Raw genomic sequence first — 21,625 nt, 5'->3', positions numbered from 1 at the left:
CAGCCAACCAGGACTCAGGCAGGGTCCCTGGGCTGGGTTGATGGTAACCTAACCACCCAGTCTCTGGGTCCTGTCAATTACCTAGTCCACCTCTCTGCCTCTTTCCTTCAGTCCCTCTGTTATGACTCTGTTCATTAGTTCATCATCTCAGTTCAGTTAAACAAGTTTATTAAATTAAAACTCACTCCTGAACATTTCTAACCCTTCGCAGTTCTAATAATTGTACCTCAATTTCAATCCTCTTCAATCTAAACTCCAGATGATAACCAGAGGGAGCTAACTGAATTCCATCCTTTCACCTCCTAGCTTAGATCTTTTCATTACTTTAAGTTGATGACTATATATCAGGAAAAAATTCTGAGATCTAAAGTAAGCATGCCAGTCCTTTCAAGTTATAGACCTGCACCCACTTCTACCTTCTCTCCCTCCATTATCCCTTTCACAGTGTATATTCCAAGCTATCTGCTATATGCCATTTTATACTTTCACAACATTCCCATTTCTTGGAATACTCTGCAACAATAAAAACATGATTTTTTCCTTCTCTTTTTCTTCCTTGTACTGGGGGTTGAAAACAGAGGCACTTTACCACTAAGCTACATTCCTAGTCCTTTTTTTTTGAGATAGGGTCTCAATAAATTAGGGAGGCTGGCCTCAAACATGAGATCCTCCTGTCTTGGCCTCCCAAATCACTAGGATTACAGGTGTATGTCATGGCACCTAACTAATGATTGTTTCTTTTCTGTCTTTCTTTTTTTTTTTTGTACTGGGGATTGAGCCACTGAGCTACCTCCCTCGCCCTTTTTATTTAGAGGCAGGGTTTCACTAAGGTGCTTAGGACCTCACTAAGTTGCTGAGGTTGGCTTTGAACTGGTAATTATCCTCCTCAGCCTCCCAAGACACTGGAATTATAGGCATGTGCCACGATGCCCAGCTAATGATTTTTCCTTAAAGTCCATGTTTATCCATCTGAACTATTCTCAGTATCCATCTCTTTTATAAAATTCAGTTGCCTAACCATAAATAAAAATAATAATCTATAAAGTATCCATGCCTTAAGCATGACTTTGATTGCACACATATGCATATATGTTTCATCCACTGACTATGGTAAACTATTACTTCCTATCTACAAGCAGGCAGATCCTTATTGGATTCTAGACTTCTTGAGGGCAACAACTGATAAACAGCTTGAACATCACTTGGCCCTCCATGCCATCCCTGAATTCAAACAACTGCAGATTGAAAATATTTGGGGGGTTAAAAAACTGCCCATATTGAACACATATGAACTTTGTTCTTGTCAATATCCCCTAAACAATAAACAACTATTTGCATAGAATTTTCATTGTGTTACATCTATACATAGTCTGGAGATGACTTATGGTATATAGGATGATTATGTAGGGTATATGCAAATACTATACATTTTATATAAAGGTCTTGAACATCTGTGGATTTTGAAATCTATTAGGGGGTGGGCATTCCTGGAACCCATTCCCAAAGATACTGAGGAAAAAACTAATATATACTCAAGACATATTTGCTGAACTGAATCCAGGTGTATTAGTAAAGATTCAGCAGTTGTATCCAAATCATTCAGAGTCTCAAAAAAAAATTTTTAGTCTTTTTTTTTCCTAGGCCACAATATTACTTGCTATTTAGAAATTATAGAGAAACTTTCCTGCCTTACCACAAAGAGAACTGGCACAGTAGCCCTTTGATGGGTGAGTACAAATATTGAAGAGAATATTAAACCACACTGAACATACCAATCAATGCTAAAAAGAATACACAGCAAGACTCAAGTTCCCGACTGGACTTTTTATTTCTTGGCTGTAAACATATATAATTTTTAAGCCTTAAAATAGTGACATGAACTCTCTACCCAGTTGCCATCATGACCACAGCCAAGTTTACAACTAGGTGAAGGAAGGCATATTAAAAGTACTCTTATCAATTTAATATAAAATGATAATTTCACACAAGTAAAAATTTTTAGGGCATTTCAAACCCAATGCCCTAAAAAAGATAAAAATAAACAATTTCCATAAAATTTCAGAAGACTTAAGTTTATTTTTAAAAAAGCTTCAGACTCATTATTAAAATAAATCTTCAGAATTATTATTGTTTGGGGCTAATCCAGAAGTAAGTACTTATGCACTAAGTGAATATTAACAAGGTTTGACTGATTACCTGGTTTGCCATTAAGCAAACCATTTATACTGCCCTGATTTCCAAGAGGTATTTATATCACCTTAGCTTTCAATTAAAAACAAATAAATATAAATTCATCTACCAAAAATTACAACAAACTCATAACACTCCTCATAGTAAAGAGAATCTAAAAAGCCTTTCAGGTTAGCAGGTCAGTGACAAAGTACACTGAGATTCTTTTAGCACAGAACTCTGCAATGTTCAATGTGTTTACTCCACTGTGAATTTTACTACTTACAATTTTTCCCCTTAAAAGAGACTGTGTCTCTCTTAAGAATTCTTAAAGAGTTTTAAATTGAGGCTAGGATGAAGCTCAGTGGTAAAGTGCTTTCATTGCATACACAAAGCCCTGAGTTTGATCCCAGTTCCAACAGAGAAAAGACAAAAAATAAGTAAATAAATTGTCTAAATAGCTGTAGTCAAATGTTTTAATATTTTAACTCTTACTTTCTGTGAGCTAGTATAATAGCAAATCTTACTGAGTGCTCTGCCCTTTGAGAGGCACTGTGTGGGAAACTTCACACTGTCTCAAATTGATTCTAACAATAATTCTTAAGGAGTTGATATGATTATAATTATTTTACAGATGAAGAAATCGAGACTCAAAGAGGTCAGTTTACTTAGAGTAAAGGGTACAGGTCACATCTGTACCCAAATCTAGACTCTCATGGGGGAGAAAAAAAAACTTACAAATTATTCTAAAGCCCTGTTTCTAAAAATAGCAGAGGAAAAAACCTGGTCAACTGAGCCATGTTTCACTCAAAACCCTAAATACAAAATCTCTGATACGTGAGGATTGAGAGCCAGATTAGGGGAAAGAGATGTGAACTATTAGTTTATGCACCAGCATTGTTTGCTATACATTCAACAAGCACACAGGAAGTCCCAATAATAACCAATCTAAAATAATGAATAAATATTAAAATTATTATGCAGAAAAGCTCAGTAATCTCAGCCCTGTCCCTGGATTTCTTCCACTCTAAAGCCTTAACTCACTTCTCTGGTTCCTATGAGTTTCACAGAGGAAGGAGCAAGGATAGGAGGATTTCTCAGGTCCTTTCCAGCTCGACTAATCTATACCCCAAATTGAGCTACAGCCAATTTATTCCTTTTGTTTGGCACCCACTTGGTACCATGGGTCAAGATATCCCTCGTGTTTTGTCCTTAGGGAAAGAAGCAGAGTAAAATAGTGTCTGAATCAAATGCCTTCTATCAGAGTAAGAGGAGGAAAAAAAAGAAAGATAAAAATAAAACAAAAAAAAAAACTCATTGATCACTGTTTTTTTTTTTAAAAAAAAAGCAATCAAAATAAAGGAAAACATGGGTCAATTAAATCAGGTTACATAGTGTTATTAAAAGAAATGTTAAAAGACCAAGAGCTAACTGTTGTTGTCCTCAAGTTAAAATGCCAATTTCTCAGTGTTGCCCAAAACTACACTGTGCCAAAAACAAGTGCTAAAAACAATCAAGAACAGAAACATGCTCCAAAAACAGAGTTAAAAAGAGTGCCTAAAAAGTTGGGAACAAAATTAACTTCTTAAAATTAAAGGCATATAGCCAGACTCTAATTATCATAAACTTAAGAGTCACAAAACCATGATAGATTCTATGTTGTTACCAGTTGTAATTGTAAGGCTAATATTAAAAATTATTCTAAAATATTAAACATCTAATTAGCAAGATTTTTAAAGCTTATTAGCTAATCACAAAGCAGAAAAACAAATGGACTTACTTCTTTCTAAAAATAAAAGTGATCTACATCTCAATGCATTATAATAGCTTATGTCCTATACCAATCCAATGAAATCAATAAGAATTTTGGTTGAGTGCTAAGACTGTGGCCAAACAGAAATGTTTTTAATTGCCTTTATGAATAATACTATCTACCATCTTTGATTATAAAATATGTGTTTATTAGCAAAGTTTAATTGTTTTCGTTCAACTGATAACAGAAAAAGAGAAAAGAAATACCGCAATGGACAGCACCCATCACAGAACCAAAGAACAACTTAATGTCCTGAAGGCACATTAGTTTTTCTGCAAAGAGAGATTACAGTTCTTATTGTGTTGAGTATTTTAACACAATATTTAATATTTAAAATGCTTTCTTTTTTCCTCTTTTTCCATTATTAGTTTATTGTTCATATTGCTTACCTATAAAAATGAAACTGTTAAATTTTTGCTAAAATAAAAATAAAATAAAACCTACTCAGCCATTCACTATACAATTCTAGGTTTACCTCTTGAGCTAACTACAACCTGCCCCAGTCTCTGAGGACCAGTTCAAGGAGAGAAAAGTGAGTTGTGAAGCCCCTTTTCCAGACAGCCAAACCACATTGGCCAGCAGAAAAAAACAAATAGTTCCAAGAAAGAAAAGATTTACCTCTACCGAATTTAGCAAAATGAAAATTCCACAGATTTTAAAGGTAACTCCAAAGAAAGAGTTTTGAAAAAGTTTTAAGCCACAGGAGAACAGAAAGGAAACTGGTTGTATTAAGAGTACCATTAGGGATTTTTATCTCTCTCCACAAATTCCCTCTTATCTGACTTTTGTTTGCTTTATTGCTTACAAGTTTGCTGTCTTTTTCAATCATGTGGCTCCACAGCTCTCTATTGACCTGCCAGAGTAAAGCACACAATGCCATGTGGCAATACACACTGCAGGGGTCAGAGCTGCCTCATTGAGGACACCCAAAAGTCAGTCTTTTCCTTGTTTGGTACGCTTTCTCTAGAAGAAGGTGAAATCCTGATGCCAGCATCTAGAAGCCAAGTCCAGACACCTCCTTCCACCACAACCTTTTCACCCACCCTGTGCTCAGCCGGCCGGTCCCTTACCACACCTAGGGGCCACTCATGGAGGCCTGTGGTTCAGCCTCTACCAAAAACAGACCTCCCGAAACTGGGGAAGGAGTGGTCTCACAACTCCATGACTGAGACAGGATCTTGACCTCTATTCTGCTTCTTTCAAGCGGTCCTAGTTGTCTGCCTTTCAGAGATGCCTGGCACTTCCAATTCCCAAATCTCTCCAGGTATTCTCCAGCCCTGAAGGTATTCAGCTTTCAGCTTCCACTAAGCAGTTAAGCTCTTCAGTGCTCAGTTCTCTAACTTCCAATGTTACTAGCATTGTGCCTGCCCTGCTTCTCCTTACTAGTGTCTTTTGGAGTTTTGAGAGAATGCAAAGATAAACATGAATGTTTAATCCACTATGCCTAAGAGCAAGTTCTACAAAATAATTAATTAAAAAAATAAATTTATAACCAGGCCTAGTGGCACATGCCTGTAATTCCAGTGGCTCAGGAGGCTGAGGCAGGAGGATAGCAAGTTCAAAGCCAGCCTCTGTAACTTAGAGAGGCTCTAAGCAACTTAGTGAGAACCCTGTCTCAATAAAACATTAAAAAGGACTGGGGATATGGCTTAGTGATTAAACAATCCCTGGTACCAAAATAAATAAATAAATTTACACTGAACTACTTTGTGTCAAGAAAATGTAGTTAAGCCTTTCCCTTTTCTACTCTCTACAGAACTGAACTAACCAGTTTTCCAAATCCCCAGCTCTCCCAGCTTTAAGAATGTGACCCCTGTCCCCTCTCCACCCCACCTGAAGAGTGACCACCTATTCCAAACCCCAGCCCCACAGTTCCAGAGCAGCTGCGCAGGCCCAGGTGGTACTTGCTTTTCCAGCAGGCCTTCACTCCCTCCCTACACTCTTCCTGGAATCTCCTGTTTCCCTGGGCCTGCCTTTCAGCATTTTCCCCCTTTTGTGGCTTCTATCTTTAGTCTCTCAATTTCCAAAGGCTTTCTCTTTCCTGGAAAAGGGGTGGGAGTATAGAGCCCTTGCCTAGCATTGTAAGACCCTAGGTTAAATCTCTGGCATTTATATTTAATTATAAATATTTTTATCATAAAAATAAATGAAAGTGGGGCTGGGGCTGGGACTCAGCAGAAGCACACATGCCTGGCATATGTGGGGCACTCAGTTCAATTCTCAGCACCACATAAAAACAAAGGTCTATAACAACTAAAAAAAAAAGTAAATAAAAAATAAGTGAAAGTAAGGAAACAAACTGCCTTACGCTGGCAGCAGCACTGTGAAGTAGCTACTCCATCACATTTTTTTGTGTATTCATGGGCTTCCAGAAAGTAAAGATCTCCAACAACCCACACACCATAACCAAAAAGAACAGTCACAAGCAAGTAAACTGATTTGAATCTGTGGCAAATACTGTGCAGCAACCTCTAAAGCAGCATACCAACACGAAGGAAGCCTGCGATCCATAGACTAAGCCTCTACAGCAGCCAGGAAGGTCTCTTGACCTGAAACCCCACGTGAACCAAGGACTGAAGAACTGCTGCAGGAGGCCAAAGTGGTGAGGGGGGGCAGCCCCTGCATCCCTTCAGAAGCCAATGCAGATTCCTCCCTGATTTTGGGCCTGAGTTTCAGATAAAATAAATACAATCGACATCATTAAATAATAGCCATCAGGGGAAACACAAAGATATAGACCTCTAGAGATTTAAAGTATTGGATACATAAGAAACAAAATATAAAATATTTTGTACTTATAAAGTAATATAAAGTATGGCTTAACTTTGACAAGAATGGGACATAATACCAAAAGAGAGGCAAGAAAGACTCACATTTAAGGCAAGAGGAAAATGGTAATAATTTTGTAGTAGTACTTCATAGTTTTGCTGAGGGCTGACTTTGTCCCCTTTGACAAATTTTCAAAAGCATGCAATATAAAGAGCTATCCTCATGTAACGATAGAAATCCTCAGTAACAATCTGCTAACACATCACATAGCCCTGGGAAAATGTTCAAATACAAAATCCTCACCAATTGGGATTACAACCTGAGCTACTGACAGTCACATTACTCCCATAAAAACTGTTTCATTGGGAGCTGGGATTGTGGCTCAGAGGTACAGCCCTCACCTGGCGTGTGCGAAGCCCTGGGTTTGATCCTCAGCAACATGTAAAAATAAATAAATAAAAATTTTAATTTTTTTTTAAACTGCTTCATTGAAAATGCCACCAATATCCATGTGATCATGGCAGTATTCAGTGGACTGAATAAAGAAAAAAGTGCTGTAACAGCCAACATACCTAAGATACCTCAGTTGACTTTGCTCGGTTGTTTGCAGATAGTCCTGTGCTTACGTGAATTCAACCTCACACAACCTATACTACTGAATATCATCAATCCCTAAGCAGTCTTTCACACATCTAACTCAGGTGTTCATAGATGAGCTGATAAATGAATGCTTTTAGCTATTGCTTCGTGAGGTTCCCATTCACTACTCTTTATTTATAAATTGTAAAAATATTGGAAGACAATCTAAAAAGGGCTTAAATTAATGACCAGAAGTAGAAATCTTAAACAATATGTAAGACTAAGACAAAAATAAGTATATATACCAAAAACAGCAAGCCTTTAACCTTAAAAAGACATTATGCTGGTGAACCAATAGTAGACTCAATAATAAACAAAAAGAACGTCATTAAAATGCATGTTAAAAAATCCTAAATTGCTAACTCCATGTAAAAGCAGATAGTTACCAAATAGCAGACCTCACAGATTGCTCTTTTAGAGTGACAACCACCTTGATAATGTAGTCAGTGGTTAAGAAAGTATTGTTTTTACACAGTCCCTAGGTAATCTAGAATGATTAACAACAATAACAAAAACATGTTTCTCAAGCCTGGAGGAGTGGGAATGAAGGGGCAAAATGGATACTGAAGGGAGGATGATGGCCCCAAAATAAACACAGTGTATCTCTTAAGTACATCTATTTACTCAGTAGTAAGTAACAAAAAATAATTTCATATTAGAATTAAAATGACATAGTATTAATGTATAAAGTATGCATACTTTTTAGAAAGGAATACAAAACCAAGAGTTGGGTTTACAGGTGTTGGTTGGATTACCCTCTTAGGTCCCATGGGGATAAATACTGACTCTGTTCTTGCTGCAGAACTTCATGGAAAAGTTTGCAACTCAAGTAGCAGAACTGTTCCTGGTAATGTTGGTTCCACAAACATGAAGGCTAGCATTAATAAAATATGCAAGTCACAATTCTTATTTAAAACTCTGCTTAAATGTTAGTATATATTTAAGAAATACAGAAAGCTGATTATCAAAATAATAAATCAAACATATTCATCTCTTAAAGAGTTTCACAAACTCAAAATCAATACATAAAACTCAAGCTCTGAAAATCAATGCTGAATGATAAACAATAATTGTGAAAGACACTGGAGTATTTTAGAAATAACTACATTAAAGTAATTCTACAAAATTTTCACAAACATTCCTTCCTAGAATAAGCAGGCTCATAACATTCAAGACTTCAAAATTCTGCAGAATTTCTCATACACCAATTTGGTTTATTTCCTCAAAATCTCTGATTAAGTCTGTGACTATGACACATAGTTACACAGTATATTAGAGAACATAACAATTGATCCAGAAAGAGGATCAAAATCAGCAAAAACTCTAGCTATATTCAGAAGTAATTTAGAAGAGCTTAACTTCATTATGTTCCTTTCCTTTTTTTTTTTTTTTTTTTGTAGATAAGAGAGAAAAAGATAGGAAATATATTTGGTCTGTGACCAGTTTAAGTTTTAAAAAAAAAAAAAAGAATTGTTTTTTTCAATACAACTAATTAATTGAATTTGAAGCCAGAAGGCCTTTCATTATTGAAACCAGTTTTGGAAAAATAACAACAGCTCAATCTCTAAATGTGCAGGATGTTTCTGTGTGCTTCCCATGCCCAGCCTCCATTTTCCAAAATACTTCACAGATCTTTTCAATAAAACGGAGCTGCCTGTCCTGTTACAGCAGAATCTGAGGGGTTCCACAGGAGCCACTCAAGAGTGAACAGCAGGGCCTGGGGCTGTAGCTCAGTGGCAGAGCGCTTGCCTTGGACATGGGAGGCACTGGGTTCGATCCTCAGCACCACATAAAAAATAATAATAATAACACACAAATAAAATAAAGGCATGCTGTCCATCTGCAACTACAATTTTTTTTTTTTTTTAAAGAGTGAACAGTACAGAATTCAAGAAAGGAATAATTATTTGATCTGCAACAGAACTGGAAAGTTGCTTCCCGAGAGTGACAAAGTAAATATTTTCATACAACGGAAATACACACAAACAGTCCAAAATACCGAGCACTCTCAGTTATAAAATGAGAAGGGGGAAAAGACACACATAATCCACACCTAACTTTGGTTTGTATTTTATTTATTTATTTTTGACTGGAGGTAGAACCCAGGAGCACTTTACTACTGAACTTAGTCCCCAGCATTTTTTATCCTTTATTTTGACTACGTCTTGCTAAGTTGCTTAGGGCCTCACTAAGTTGCTGGGCTGGCTTCAATCTTAAGATCCTCCAGTGTCAACCTCCTAAATCCCTAGAATTACAGGCCTGAGCCACCATGCTCAGCTAAATTTGATTTTGAAAGTAAAAATTATCTGTGATTATTGTATTTTATTCACTCTTTAAAGTAAGCTTTACTTGATGAATTATAACATGGCATATTATTTGAAATTTAACTGTTTTTAATAGCATCAAGAAGAATTTTTGTATCTACACCTCTCTCTCTCTCTCTCTCTAGTCTTCACCTTCCCTACTGTTCCCCAAACTTAAGGAGGTATCTTAAAACTGGACAAAAAGGGAATGATTTTCAATGGAAAAGTTCTTTTGAACAAAAGGGGCAATAAAAATGACAGAAAATAAAATTGCTAAAATAAATATTAATATGCTTGCTTTGTTCAATAATAATAACCTAGTTAAAGGTATTACATTCTTGCTTTGAAATGAAGAATAACAGCTTTAAAAGAAAAGTAGACTATATCATGATTCAGCTTCCCTGAAACCAGAGAACTACATCATTTGTTTGGAAAGAAATTTTAGAGTATTAAAGAAACAAAACTTGATGTTGGTCTTTTTTTTTTTTTTTTTTTTTTTAAATTCAGCAGCCTCTTGAGGAGGAAAGTGCAATAAAGCTAAACAAACTCAACCCGTATTTTTCCTTGTCATTAGAGGAAAAAGAAAGATTTTTCACCTAAGTTAAGCTGTTCCTTGGTAATGCTGGAACATGTGAAGCACTGGGTTTGATCCTCAGCACCACATAAAAAATTTATAATAAATAAAATAAAAGCATTGTGGCCATCTACAACTAAAAAAAATCTTTTTAAAAGATGTCCTTGTTCAACATACACAAATCAATGAATGTAATTCACCCCATAAATAGAATGAAGGACAAAAATCACAATCATCTCAACACATGCCGAGAAAACCTTTGACAAAATTCAGGACCCACTCATGATTAAAAAAAAAAAAAAAAACACTGAAGAGCAGGTGCAGTGCTTCATGCCTATAATCCCATATAGGCATATAAATCCCATATAATCCCTATAAAATAAATGCTGTGAATGAAGATGGGGATTTGGCTCAGTGGTTAAGCACCTTTGGGGTTTAGTCCCTGTATAAAAAAAATTTAAAAAGTTCCACCAGAAGACTGCTGAAGCTAATAAACTCAGCAAAGTAGGAAAATATAAAATCAACATACAAAGATCAATAGCTTTCCTATATATCAATAATGAATTAGCTGAAAAAGAAATCAGGAAAATAACTGTATTCACAAAGTCAAGAGAGAAAGACACACACACACACACACAAACACACACACCTTGGAATAAATCTAATCAAGGAGGTGAAAGAACTCTACAATGAAAATTATAGAAAACTGAAGAAAGAAATTGAAGAAGACACTAGAAGATGGAAAGATTTCCCATTTTCATGGATAGGCAGAATTATCATTGTTAAAATGGTCATATTACAAAAGTGATCTGATCTACAGATTCAGTACAATCCCCATCAAAATACCAATGACATTCTTCACAAAATTAAAAAAAACAGTCATTCATTTGGAAGACGCATGGCTGCTGTCCCACTTGTCTCGGCTGAGCAGCAGGTAGGAGAAGCACCATGGCTGCCCAGGCAGGGGCTAGCAGCTATGCAGCCTGTGGGACTGAGACTGAGCCCCATGAAGGCCTCAGTAGTGCTGTGGAATAGCAGTGGCACAAGAAGTTTGGTTAAAGATGAGGGGCTGGGATTGTGGCTCAGTGATAGAGCGCTCGCCTATCATGTGGGGGCCCTGTGTTCGATCCTCAGCACCACATAAAAAATAAATGAATGGAATAAAGGTATTTTGTCCAACTACAACTAAAAAAATAAATATTAAAAAAAAAAGAAAAGATGCGGGATGAGGCACCACAACAGGACACGATTCTGCCTGGGGATTCTAGAGACGAAAAGCTTTGAACAGCTGGTTCCAACCTCCTACTGGAACCAGCCCATGCACCCTAGGCCTCTGGTAGTGCTGCTTGACAGCTGGGACTACATGGTGGAGATGCCCATCCTGAAGGACATGGCCATGGTGGCCTATGGTGACGCACAGCTATGCAGAATATCCATGAAAAGGTGCTGAACAAGACGGTGGGTGCCCTGATTGTACCACACCAATGGTACAATCTGATACTAATCCAATCAGAGAAGACCTAGAGAAATTCAAAGCTCTACAATTAACCATGAGGATCAGTGGCAGCCTCAACATCAAGACAGCTGGGACCAAGGTGTCACCAGCAATATGCCTATGGCATCTGTGGAGCAGACCACAGACTCAACCACATGCCATATCTTGAACCTGTACCTGTGGACCATCGGACTACACCAGGTACTGGGGGAAGGTATAGGTCCAGAGTGGTGAGCAGATCCTCAAAGAGGCTTCAGAGCTGCCAGGAGCTGCAGGGAGACCATGAGCAAACCATCATCTGAATAGGACACATTGGGCTGGCAGCAGCACTACAGGACAAGGCCTTCAGCTTCAATATCCTCTTCAATGACCCCTACCTGTCCTAGAGCATTAAGCAGGCATGATCACCCTGTAGGACCTACTCTTCACTGCACTGCCAACTCAACGAGCACAACCACCACCTCATCAATGACTTCACTGTCAAGCTGATGAGACAAGGGGCCTTCCTGGTGATCACAGGCCACGGGTTGCTGGATCTGGCTCAGGCTCTGAAGGAGGGGGCAGATCCACAGCCTGGTGCTAGACCTGCATGTGTCAGAGCTCTTCGGTTTCAGCCAGGGACCCTTGAAGGACACACCCAACCTCATCTACAACCCCCATTTCCTGTGATACAGTGAGTAGCCATCCATCATGATTTGCAAGGGGGCAGGCACCTGAGCTCAAGAGGACTTCCTGCAGGTATACTCAGTAGTCATGAGTGTGGCCCTCACCTGCATCCCAGCCTCAGACAAAGGACTTGTCCTAGCACCATGTCTCTGTCCCGTCCCACCGCCATGGCTCACCCACCCCATGCCCCTTCTCCTGGCCAAACTATCAAGCCTTAGGTGGATAGAGACCACACAGGTGATCAGCTATAGCCCATGGAGAGTTCTCCATTCTTAGGCTGGAATGTGCAGAGGTGGTACCGCAGAGACTGGGCTGGGTGTGAGCGAGGGGACGAGAGACAGAGCAGCTTCCCTGTGTCTATCATAGTTGTCCGGTAGCATGAGGGGGCTCACTGACCTGTGTCCTTTGCATTCCTCATAGAGCAAAAGAAGTTAGTAGCTAATTCTATCATGAATGTTCTTGTCTGTGTACAATTTTTAGGATATTTAGGAAGGACATGTTTGCTTAGCTATCTACAAAAAGAAAACCTGAGCAAGTTCAAAGTTCAGCAAGTCAATTGAGATTCTTTTCTTTTTCTGTATTGGCACATGCCAAGAGCGATGAGTGGCTGGCACACTTCTCAAGACAATGGATCCTTTCCATTTTTCTTTTTTATGCCTCACAGTGCATTGCTTTTTTTTTTTTTTTTTTCCTAACTGCTTGTCTTATTTTTAGAATAATTTAGAAAAACAAAACAAAGGCTGTTTTTTCCTAATTTGAGAAAATGGACATGGCAGCTCAGAGGAGAGGGAGCTCCGCCCAGGGAGCTTGCTGCCTGATGACTTCTGTCATGGAGAAGGCTGGTCAGAGTGTCCACGACTAGGCACTTGCCATCCTGCTGATGTGGTAAACAGCAATATTTTGTTTATGACTGTAACCATCTGTATGAATTATTTTGAATAAAAATCCCAGAAAGTAAATAAATAACAAAAGATACATAATAGGCAAAAAAAAAAAAAAAAATTCTCAGCAAAGAAAATAAAAAGCAATGCTGCAAGCATCACAATACTTGCCTTCAAATTATATTACAGAGCTACAGTAAGAAAAACTGCATGGTCCTGGCATTAAGACAGACATATAGGCCAATGGAACAGAATACAAGACACAGAGACAAACCCACCCAGATATAGGAGCACCAAAATTATATATTGGAAAAAAGATAGCCCTTTTAACAAATGGTGCTAGGAAAACTGATTGTAGAAGAATAAAATTAAATTCCTACTTTTTTTTTTCCTGGACTCAACTTTTCTTCAATTTATTCTTATTGTTTTATATATGACAGCAGAATGAAATTCAATTCAAATTACACAAATAGGGCCCAATTTTTCAAGCCTCTGGTTGTACACAAAGTAAAGTCACACAATTCATGTTTTCATACATGTACTTAGTTAGGGTAACGATGTCTGTCTCATTCCACCATCTTTCCTACTCGCAGGCCCCTCTCCCTTCCTCTCCCTCCCCTTTGCCCTATCTAAAGTTAGTCTATTCCTCCCACACTGTCCCCCAATCCCCATTATGAATCAGCATCCTTATATCAGAGAAAACATTCGGCATTTTGTTTTTTGGGATTGGCTTACTTTTAGCATTGTATTCCCCAACTCCATCCTTAAATTCCTACTTTTTACCCTGCAAAAAGTCAACCCAAAATGGATCAGAGACCTAAGAATTAGACCAGAAACTTTGCAACTGATAGGCAAAAAAATAAAGAATTAACACTTCCAATATATAGACATAGGCAATGACTTCCTCAGTAGGATTTCTAAAGCTCAGTAAATAATAAATAAATGGGAAGGCATCAAATTAAAAAGCCTCTGCATGGCAAAGGTAACAAGAACCTACAGAATGGGAGAAAATTATTGGTAGCTACTTTTCCAACAGAGGATTAATATCCAGAATATAATAAAGAACTCTAAAAACTTGCCACCAAAAAGAAAGACCCAGTCAATAACTGGGCAAATGAACTAAACAGACACTTATCAAAAGAACAAATACAAATAGCCAACAAATATATGAAAAAAAAATGTATAATATCTAAGCAATTAGGGAAATGCGAATCAAAACTACACTGTAAGACTGGGATTGTAGCTCTGCGGTAGAGCACTCGCCTAGCACATAAAAAATAAAAGACACTGTGTTGTGTCCATCTACACCTAAAAAATAAATATAAAGAAAAAAAAGAAGTTGTGAGCATTTAAAAAACAAACTACACTGTAGGGGCTGGGGCTGTCACTCAGTAGTAAAGCACTTGCCTTGCATGTGTGAGGCACTGGGCTCAATGCTCAGCACCACACAAAAATAAATACAGATACTGTGTGTTCATCTACAACTAAAAAAACAGAAACAAAAACCTACACTGTGATTTCACCTCACTCCAGTTAGAATGGCAGTCATCTTGAATATGATAATAATAAATGCTGCAGAGGATGTGGGAGAAAAGGAACTCTTTCACAGTGCTGATTATATTATGTCTTTTCATTTATTTAAAATGTAACATAATTCCCTCATATATTTAAAGGATAATAACCAGAATTTCTTGAGATTTCTGCCATCCACAAATGGTTTTAAGAAATGCCTAAGCATGGGGCTGGGGTTGTGGCTCAGTGGTAGAGCGCTTGCCTAGCATGCGTGAGGCACTGGGTTCAACCCCTGCACCACATAAACAACTTAAATAAACAAAATAAAGGTATTGTGTCCATCTACAACTAAAAATAAAAATAAAAATAAATGCCTAAGAACATTAAAGGTTAACTGTCATTTCACAGAATCTTTTATTTCCCTACAACATTGCTTTTAGAATTTTCAGAATTTAGGAAATATTTCACAAGTGGACATAGAGTTACTCAAAAAATCAATACACTGTGATTTTTTTACCTGAATGAATCATTGACCCTCTATATGTTTATTTTCCTTTGTCAACACTAGATTTTGACATTTAAAAGCATATATATTAGCAACCACAGTGGAGAGAGAATCACTTGTAAGTATATGAAAGTTAAGTGAAATTAAACATGCACGAAATCACAAGGCATAGGGGCCTCAATAAAAAGTGTAAATATTACAAAGTTCTCACATTGCCAGCACCCAGGAATTTGAGTCACATATGATCCCTGTCAGTCTGATGAAGGCAGAAAGATATTTTGTAAACAGAATTCAGAAAGGAATGACACTGCTTTAGGCCTCAGAAGAGGAAGTTGGTAGCAAGGGAGTATAACACGTGTATTCCTGATATTCCATTTGTTAATAATCCTATTTTATTCTTTTACTTCCTGGTTGTAAGTTTTAATGCTAGTAAATGAAACACCAGCATCTGATCTTGAAAACTGTAGGCCCACCTAACTTGGAAAAAAAAAAAGAGAGAGAGGAAGAGGTGGGGGGAGAGAAAAGAAAAACAAACCTCGAGCAATATCAGAAGAAAATGGTAACTTTTCTCTATATCTTCACATAAAGGTAGATTTCAACATCATAACACTGTCCTTAAAAATGTTATTTCTGGTGAAGCAGCCCCAAACACACCCAGTCTCAAACTGTTGCTGTGTCTTGTGAAAGAAAACTTTAACATTTATAAAATCCATAATTCTGATTGATCATCTCTCTTAATGATGCATTCCTCAGAAATTGTATTTACATTTGACACCTTTGTTTTTTAAAGGAATAAATATTTGTGGGCTTTGTATTTGTTTAACTTCTTTCTTGTTTCACATGCATGCAAGTCAAACAAATAAAAGCCTTGCTCCTACTTACTTTCTTATCAAGCAAAAAAAGTGATGATAGGAAAATTGGAATTTTCAAAGTTATACATCTATTCCTCAAACTTTAGTCTTATATGTTACACATACTATACCCAGAACATCTTCAAAAGGCAATGCTTACCAAAACTACCAGGAGACTTTTCTTCATAAGTAAAATGAAGTTGTAACTCCTCATCTGACATTTCACAGATGAACACTTTCAGCAAACAACAAATAATAAACAAAGCGTTATGTGTCTGCCAAATGAAGATGTGACTAGAAAGGAAAGACCAAAAATCATGTAAGAATGATGAGCATGATTACTTCTAGTCAATAATTTCTTCATAATTTGTCAATCATTTTGCCCAGTCTACCTGTAATATTTGATCGATGTCCATATCTTTTAGTGGCTCATTATTACATTGGACCAGTGATACTTACTGCATTCATATTTTACTCTGTGTATCTCCTATAGTGAGTCTACTTATAATAATAACTTCATTGATTCCTGTGGACTGTGTTCTTAACTTTACAGTTTTCCTATATAAAGGTAATTAAAACTAAAAAAAAAAAAAAAACTAAAAACTCCAAAAAATTATGATAAAATAATCAGTATGGGCTGGGGTTGTGGCTCAGAGGTACAGTGCTCACCTAGCATATGTGAGGCACTGGGTTCGATCCTCAGCACCACATAAAAATAAAATAAAGGTATTGTGTCCACCTCCAACTAAATAAATAATAAGCAAGCAGTATATGCCAATATGTAACTGGAATTTTAAATGAGGCATCATCAGTGGCTCAGTACAATGCTTGCTATTTGTACTGATGACCATGAACTCACAAAAAAAGGGATTATATTGGGCTGGGGTTGTGGCTCAGTGGCAGAGCAGTTGCCTAGCATGTGTGAGGCACTAGATTCGATTCTCAGCACCACATATCAATAAATAAAATAAACATCCATTGACAACTAAAAAAAAATATTTTAAAAAAAGGGATTATATTTCTAAAGTTTGTCCAAAATGCTGAAATCAAAGTTTCCAGAATTTAAAACTTCACTCCAATGACTTATGACACTAACTTAAACCTCTCTTTCACCTTTCTCCCCCTTAATAATCAAAATAAATACTTCAAAAGAATTTTCTGAAGACCATAGCCTAATTCCACCAATAAATGAAAAATAATATTCATATTATTAAGTGAAAAGCAAACATAATTTAATCAGCCAGCTTACTTCTGACATTCTGCTGAAAGTTTGAGTTCTTTGGTTCTAGAAAGGAAGACCTTAATTAGTGCACCAAGATTTCCTGTTCGAGGATTGTTTTCAACTGCAAGAGAAGAAAATGATTTAAAAAGTTAAAATCAAGCACTAATATCAAAGAGAACATATATATAGTAACATCTATAAAATCAAATGTCAAATTGAAATTGCTTATTGACCAACCTTATGCCAATTTCACATCAATTAGGGAAATAAGCAATGAGAAAAACTGCTTTCTTGGGTCATAATTCTGAACATCAAAACTATGATTTGCAAAATAAAAATTATGGGAACAATAGAAGAAAGTGGCTACCTTATCTCAGAATCCAAAATTGTAACTTTGTAGTTAATAGATACATTCATGTACATTAAAATCACAGGGCATTTTATTAAAATACAAATTCTGATTCCACATGTATGAAGTGTGACCTCAGAAGAATCTCATCTTTACCAGTCTCCCAGATGGTGCCCACTATTGATGGCTGGAGAACTCCACAGTGAGGAGCAAGGTGCCCCATGTACTGCGAGTTAGGGGAGCTTCTGTCCAGCCTTCACAATCAAGAACAGATATGCAGTTGGATGTCAGATATCACTAGAGTTTCAATTTGAAACAAAAATTTCCTAGTTTTCTTTCTAGTTTTGGGTGTAGTTTAATTAAAAATACCTTGAGATTTTCAGGATGAACTGTTTTAAAAAAAAAAAGTTAAGTTTACAAATGTATCTCTGTGGGGTTTAATATTAGCTAGCTTCTGTAAATCAAAGTAAAATAACGAATCCAGGTGTGGTAGTACATGCCTATAATCCCAGCAACTTGGGAGGCTGAGGCAGGATGATCAAAAATTCAAGGCAGGGGCTGGGGATGTGGCTAAAGCGATAGCGCGCTCGCCTGGCATGCGTGCGGCCCGGATTCGATCCTCAGCACCACATACAAACAAAGATGTTGTGTCTGCCAAAAACTAAAAAATAAATATTAAAATTCTCTCTCTCTCTCTCGCTTAAAAAAAAAAAAAAAAAGTTCAAGGCAGTCTCCAAGTCGTCAGCAAGCAACTTAGTGAGACTATGTCTGACCCCCCCCCCCCAAAAAAAAAAGTCTGGGGATGTAACTCAGTGGTAGAATTCCTCAGGGTTCAATCACTAGTGCCACAAAAATAAATAAATATTGAAAGAAACTAAACTGATGTGACTACTGTCATTTAGAATCCCAATTTTAATCTTTGTTCAACAGTCCTTTTATAATGAATGACTTTATAAGTAATCAATTGAATTTGCAAATGGTTATCTATTTGAACACAAAATGAATGAAAACAATACTGTTGTTGTTGGAAGGAGCACCCAGGCTACTAGACTGCTGTAATTAAAGCTTCCCACTGGGGTGGTACAAGCCTGTAATCTTATCCACTAGAAGGCTTATCAGGAAGATAACAAATTCACAGCCAGCCTAAGCAATTCAGAGAGGGGTATCTCAAAGAAATTGGAAAAAAAAAACCAGAAATATACTGGCGCAATCCCCAGTACCACAAAATAAATAAATATATAAAATAAAGCTTTGTTTACCTTTTTCATTCATCATGTATTTACTTTACACCTGCACTATTTCAGGCACTACAGAGGCACCTGTAAACAGAACCCCCTGTCCTCGTGGAGCTTACATTCTAAAACAGGGGAGCTTCTGTCTAGCTTTCACAATTGAGAACAGAAATGCGGTTAAGATGTCAGATATCATTAGAGTTTCACTTAGAACAAAAATTTCCTAGTTTTCTTTCTAGCTTTGGGTGTAGTTTAATTGAAAATACCTTGAGATTTCAGGATGAACTGTTTGATAAAATTAAGATCAAAACTATAAATTAATAAAATTAAAGATGATCTCATTAATTAAATTAAATGAGTTTTTAAAAAATTATGTCTTATGGTAGATTCAAGATTCCAAAAGACGGACATGGTACAAGGAATGGAATTTAACACCAGCAAAGTTAATTGATAAATATCAAATGTCATGGAAGCTGAAGGAGCTTCAAGAGCCAGAGCAGCAACAGGGAACACCTGACAGGCAAGCAGAGCAGCAGGATGGGACCGACCAGATTGAAGATTCCGATAAAGCAATGATCCTAGCATGAACAGTACCATTTATATAAAACTGTGTATATAAATCTAGTCCAGAGTCGGGCACAGTGGTGCACACCTGTAATCCCAGCGGCTCGGGACGCTGAGGCAGGGGGATCCCAAGTTCAAAGCCAGCCTCAGCAAAAGCGAGGCACTAAGCATTACTCAGTAAGACCCTGTCTCTAAATAAAATACAAAGTAGGGCAGGGAATGTGGCTCAGTGGTCAAGTGCCCTGAGTTCAATCCCCGGTATCAAAAAATAAATAAATAATTTTTAAAATGAATCAAATCTAGTACAGAGCACTATGAATAGCAGTGATCACCTCTGATAAATATGGAAAATTTTTTATTTTAGCTGTACCACTGTACTGTTGGAGTTATTGGCAATAAAAATTTATCTTTTATTTTCCTGTTCCTAGAGGTACTTTTAATGACATCCTTCCAATACAATGTCAAGAAAAAAATATACATTAAAAATAATAGTGGGAAGGTGCTAGGGTTGTAGCTCAGTGGTAGAGCACTTGCCTAGCACATGTGAGGCACCGGGTTTGAATCTCAGCACTGAATATAAATAAATAAATAAATAAATAAATAAATAAATAAATAAAGGTCCACTGACAACTAAAAACAATATTTAAAAAATAATAGTAGGGGCTGGGGTTGTGGCTCAGTGATAGAGCACTTCCCTGGCATGCGTGAGGCACTGGGTTCGATCCTTAGCACCACATAAAAATAAATAAAAATAAAACAAAGATAAATAATACTAATTGTGTGTGTGTGTGTGTGTGTGTGTGTGTGATGATGATACACATATTTGGTGTGTTTGTCACCATGTATCTGCTAAGTCAATATTATTTCCAATGTTTAAATGCAAGCTTTATGAAAAAAAAAACAAAAAACAAGTTCACCTTAAAGCCACCATCATAATGACTGCACTGACACCACTGTGATATAAAACTCTATAATTTTCAGCATTAAACTGCCACATGATTTTTGAGAGCCAGCTATAGATAGCATAAAATTCTGTAATCTATGTTTTAATTGAAAGCAAATACAACAATAGATCTCTATCATTACCAACATAATGTTTCCAAATACAAAAATATTTCATCAAAGACTGTTACTGGTAATGTAAATGATATGAGAGTTGCCCATAGAACTCATATGCTTATCAACAAGTCTGATCTGGTCTGGTCTGGTCTGGTTTGGTTTTGTTATGCTGAGGATTGAACTTGGATGCTTTACCACTGAACTGCATCCCTACCCTTTTTTATTTTTTATTTTGAGACAGGGTCTCACTAAGTTGCTGAGGCTAGACTCAAACTTGCAATCTTCCTATCTTAGCCTCCTAAACTGCTGGGATTAAGGCTGTGTGCCACCATGCCTGGCAACATGGCTTGATTTTATAACAGATATTAATATTACTTTAAAGATCCTTATACTGGATATTTTATAAACACATTCTCTCTCATTTTCAAAGCAATGATGCACAGTAATTACAGTTATTTGCATTTTAAACCCATATTTTTAAAAAGCATACACATTCCATTCTAATTACTATCAACTTGAAAGTAAAGCATTTGAAAAATGAGGCCAAAAAAGGAAATAGCTGTTGACATAAAACTGTATAACAACTAGATACCATGTGCTATACTGGATATTTCATGTTATATCATTTTTATCCTTTCAACAATCTTGTAAAATAGTTGTTCTTAACCTCAACTTTGATGAGGAAATAAAGGTTCAACTAATAAGTAGCAGAACAGAAATAAAGATCATAAAAGTATTCTTGATCTCATGCTTTCTACCTTAATATCAAGCTGTTATGGAGAAACTTCCTAATATACTTTTGTGAGTAATAATTATTCTGGTTAACATAGTCAACAATAGCACATGCAGTCAGGGCAGGTGGCAAATCACAGTATGAATGGTGAATTCTATATGAACTGTCCATTACTAACCTAATATTTTGATTTTTCTCTGTATTTCAATATTCACAAATAGAACAAGCTGAAAGAGTACCTATAGCTTAGCATAATCTATTACTACCACTACAAATATAGCTCAGTGCG

At 36.8% G+C, this 21,625-nt stretch overlaps 1 protein-coding gene and 1 pseudogene across 9 annotated transcripts in view; one reads left to right on the top strand and one right to left on the bottom strand.

Moving 5' to 3' along the window:
- Nucleotides 1-21,625, bottom strand: part of Dym (dymeclin) — a 359,511-nt gene that overhangs the window by 275,402 nt on the left and 62,484 nt on the right. For all 9 annotated transcript variants that reach the window (XM_048806245.1, XM_048806244.1, XM_048806242.1 and 6 more), the window contains 2 exons: nucleotides 17,427-17,520; nucleotides 16,338-16,471 (listed from right to left, as the gene is read on the bottom strand). In XM_048806245.1, the coding sequence (XP_048662202.1) occupies nucleotides 16,338-16,471; nucleotides 17,427-17,520 (228 nt within the window). The remainder of the gene's footprint in view (nucleotides 1-16,337; nucleotides 16,472-17,426; nucleotides 17,521-21,625) is intronic.
- Nucleotides 11,063-12,474, top strand: LOC125617724 (annotated as a pseudogene).

Source organism: Marmota marmota, unplaced genomic scaffold, assembly GCF_001458135.2.
Source record: "Marmota marmota marmota unplaced genomic scaffold, marMar, whole genome shotgun sequence".
NCBI lineage: Eukaryota > Metazoa > Chordata > Mammalia > Rodentia > Sciuridae > Marmota > Marmota marmota.
This window is presented reverse-complemented; position numbering and strand designations above follow the sequence as displayed.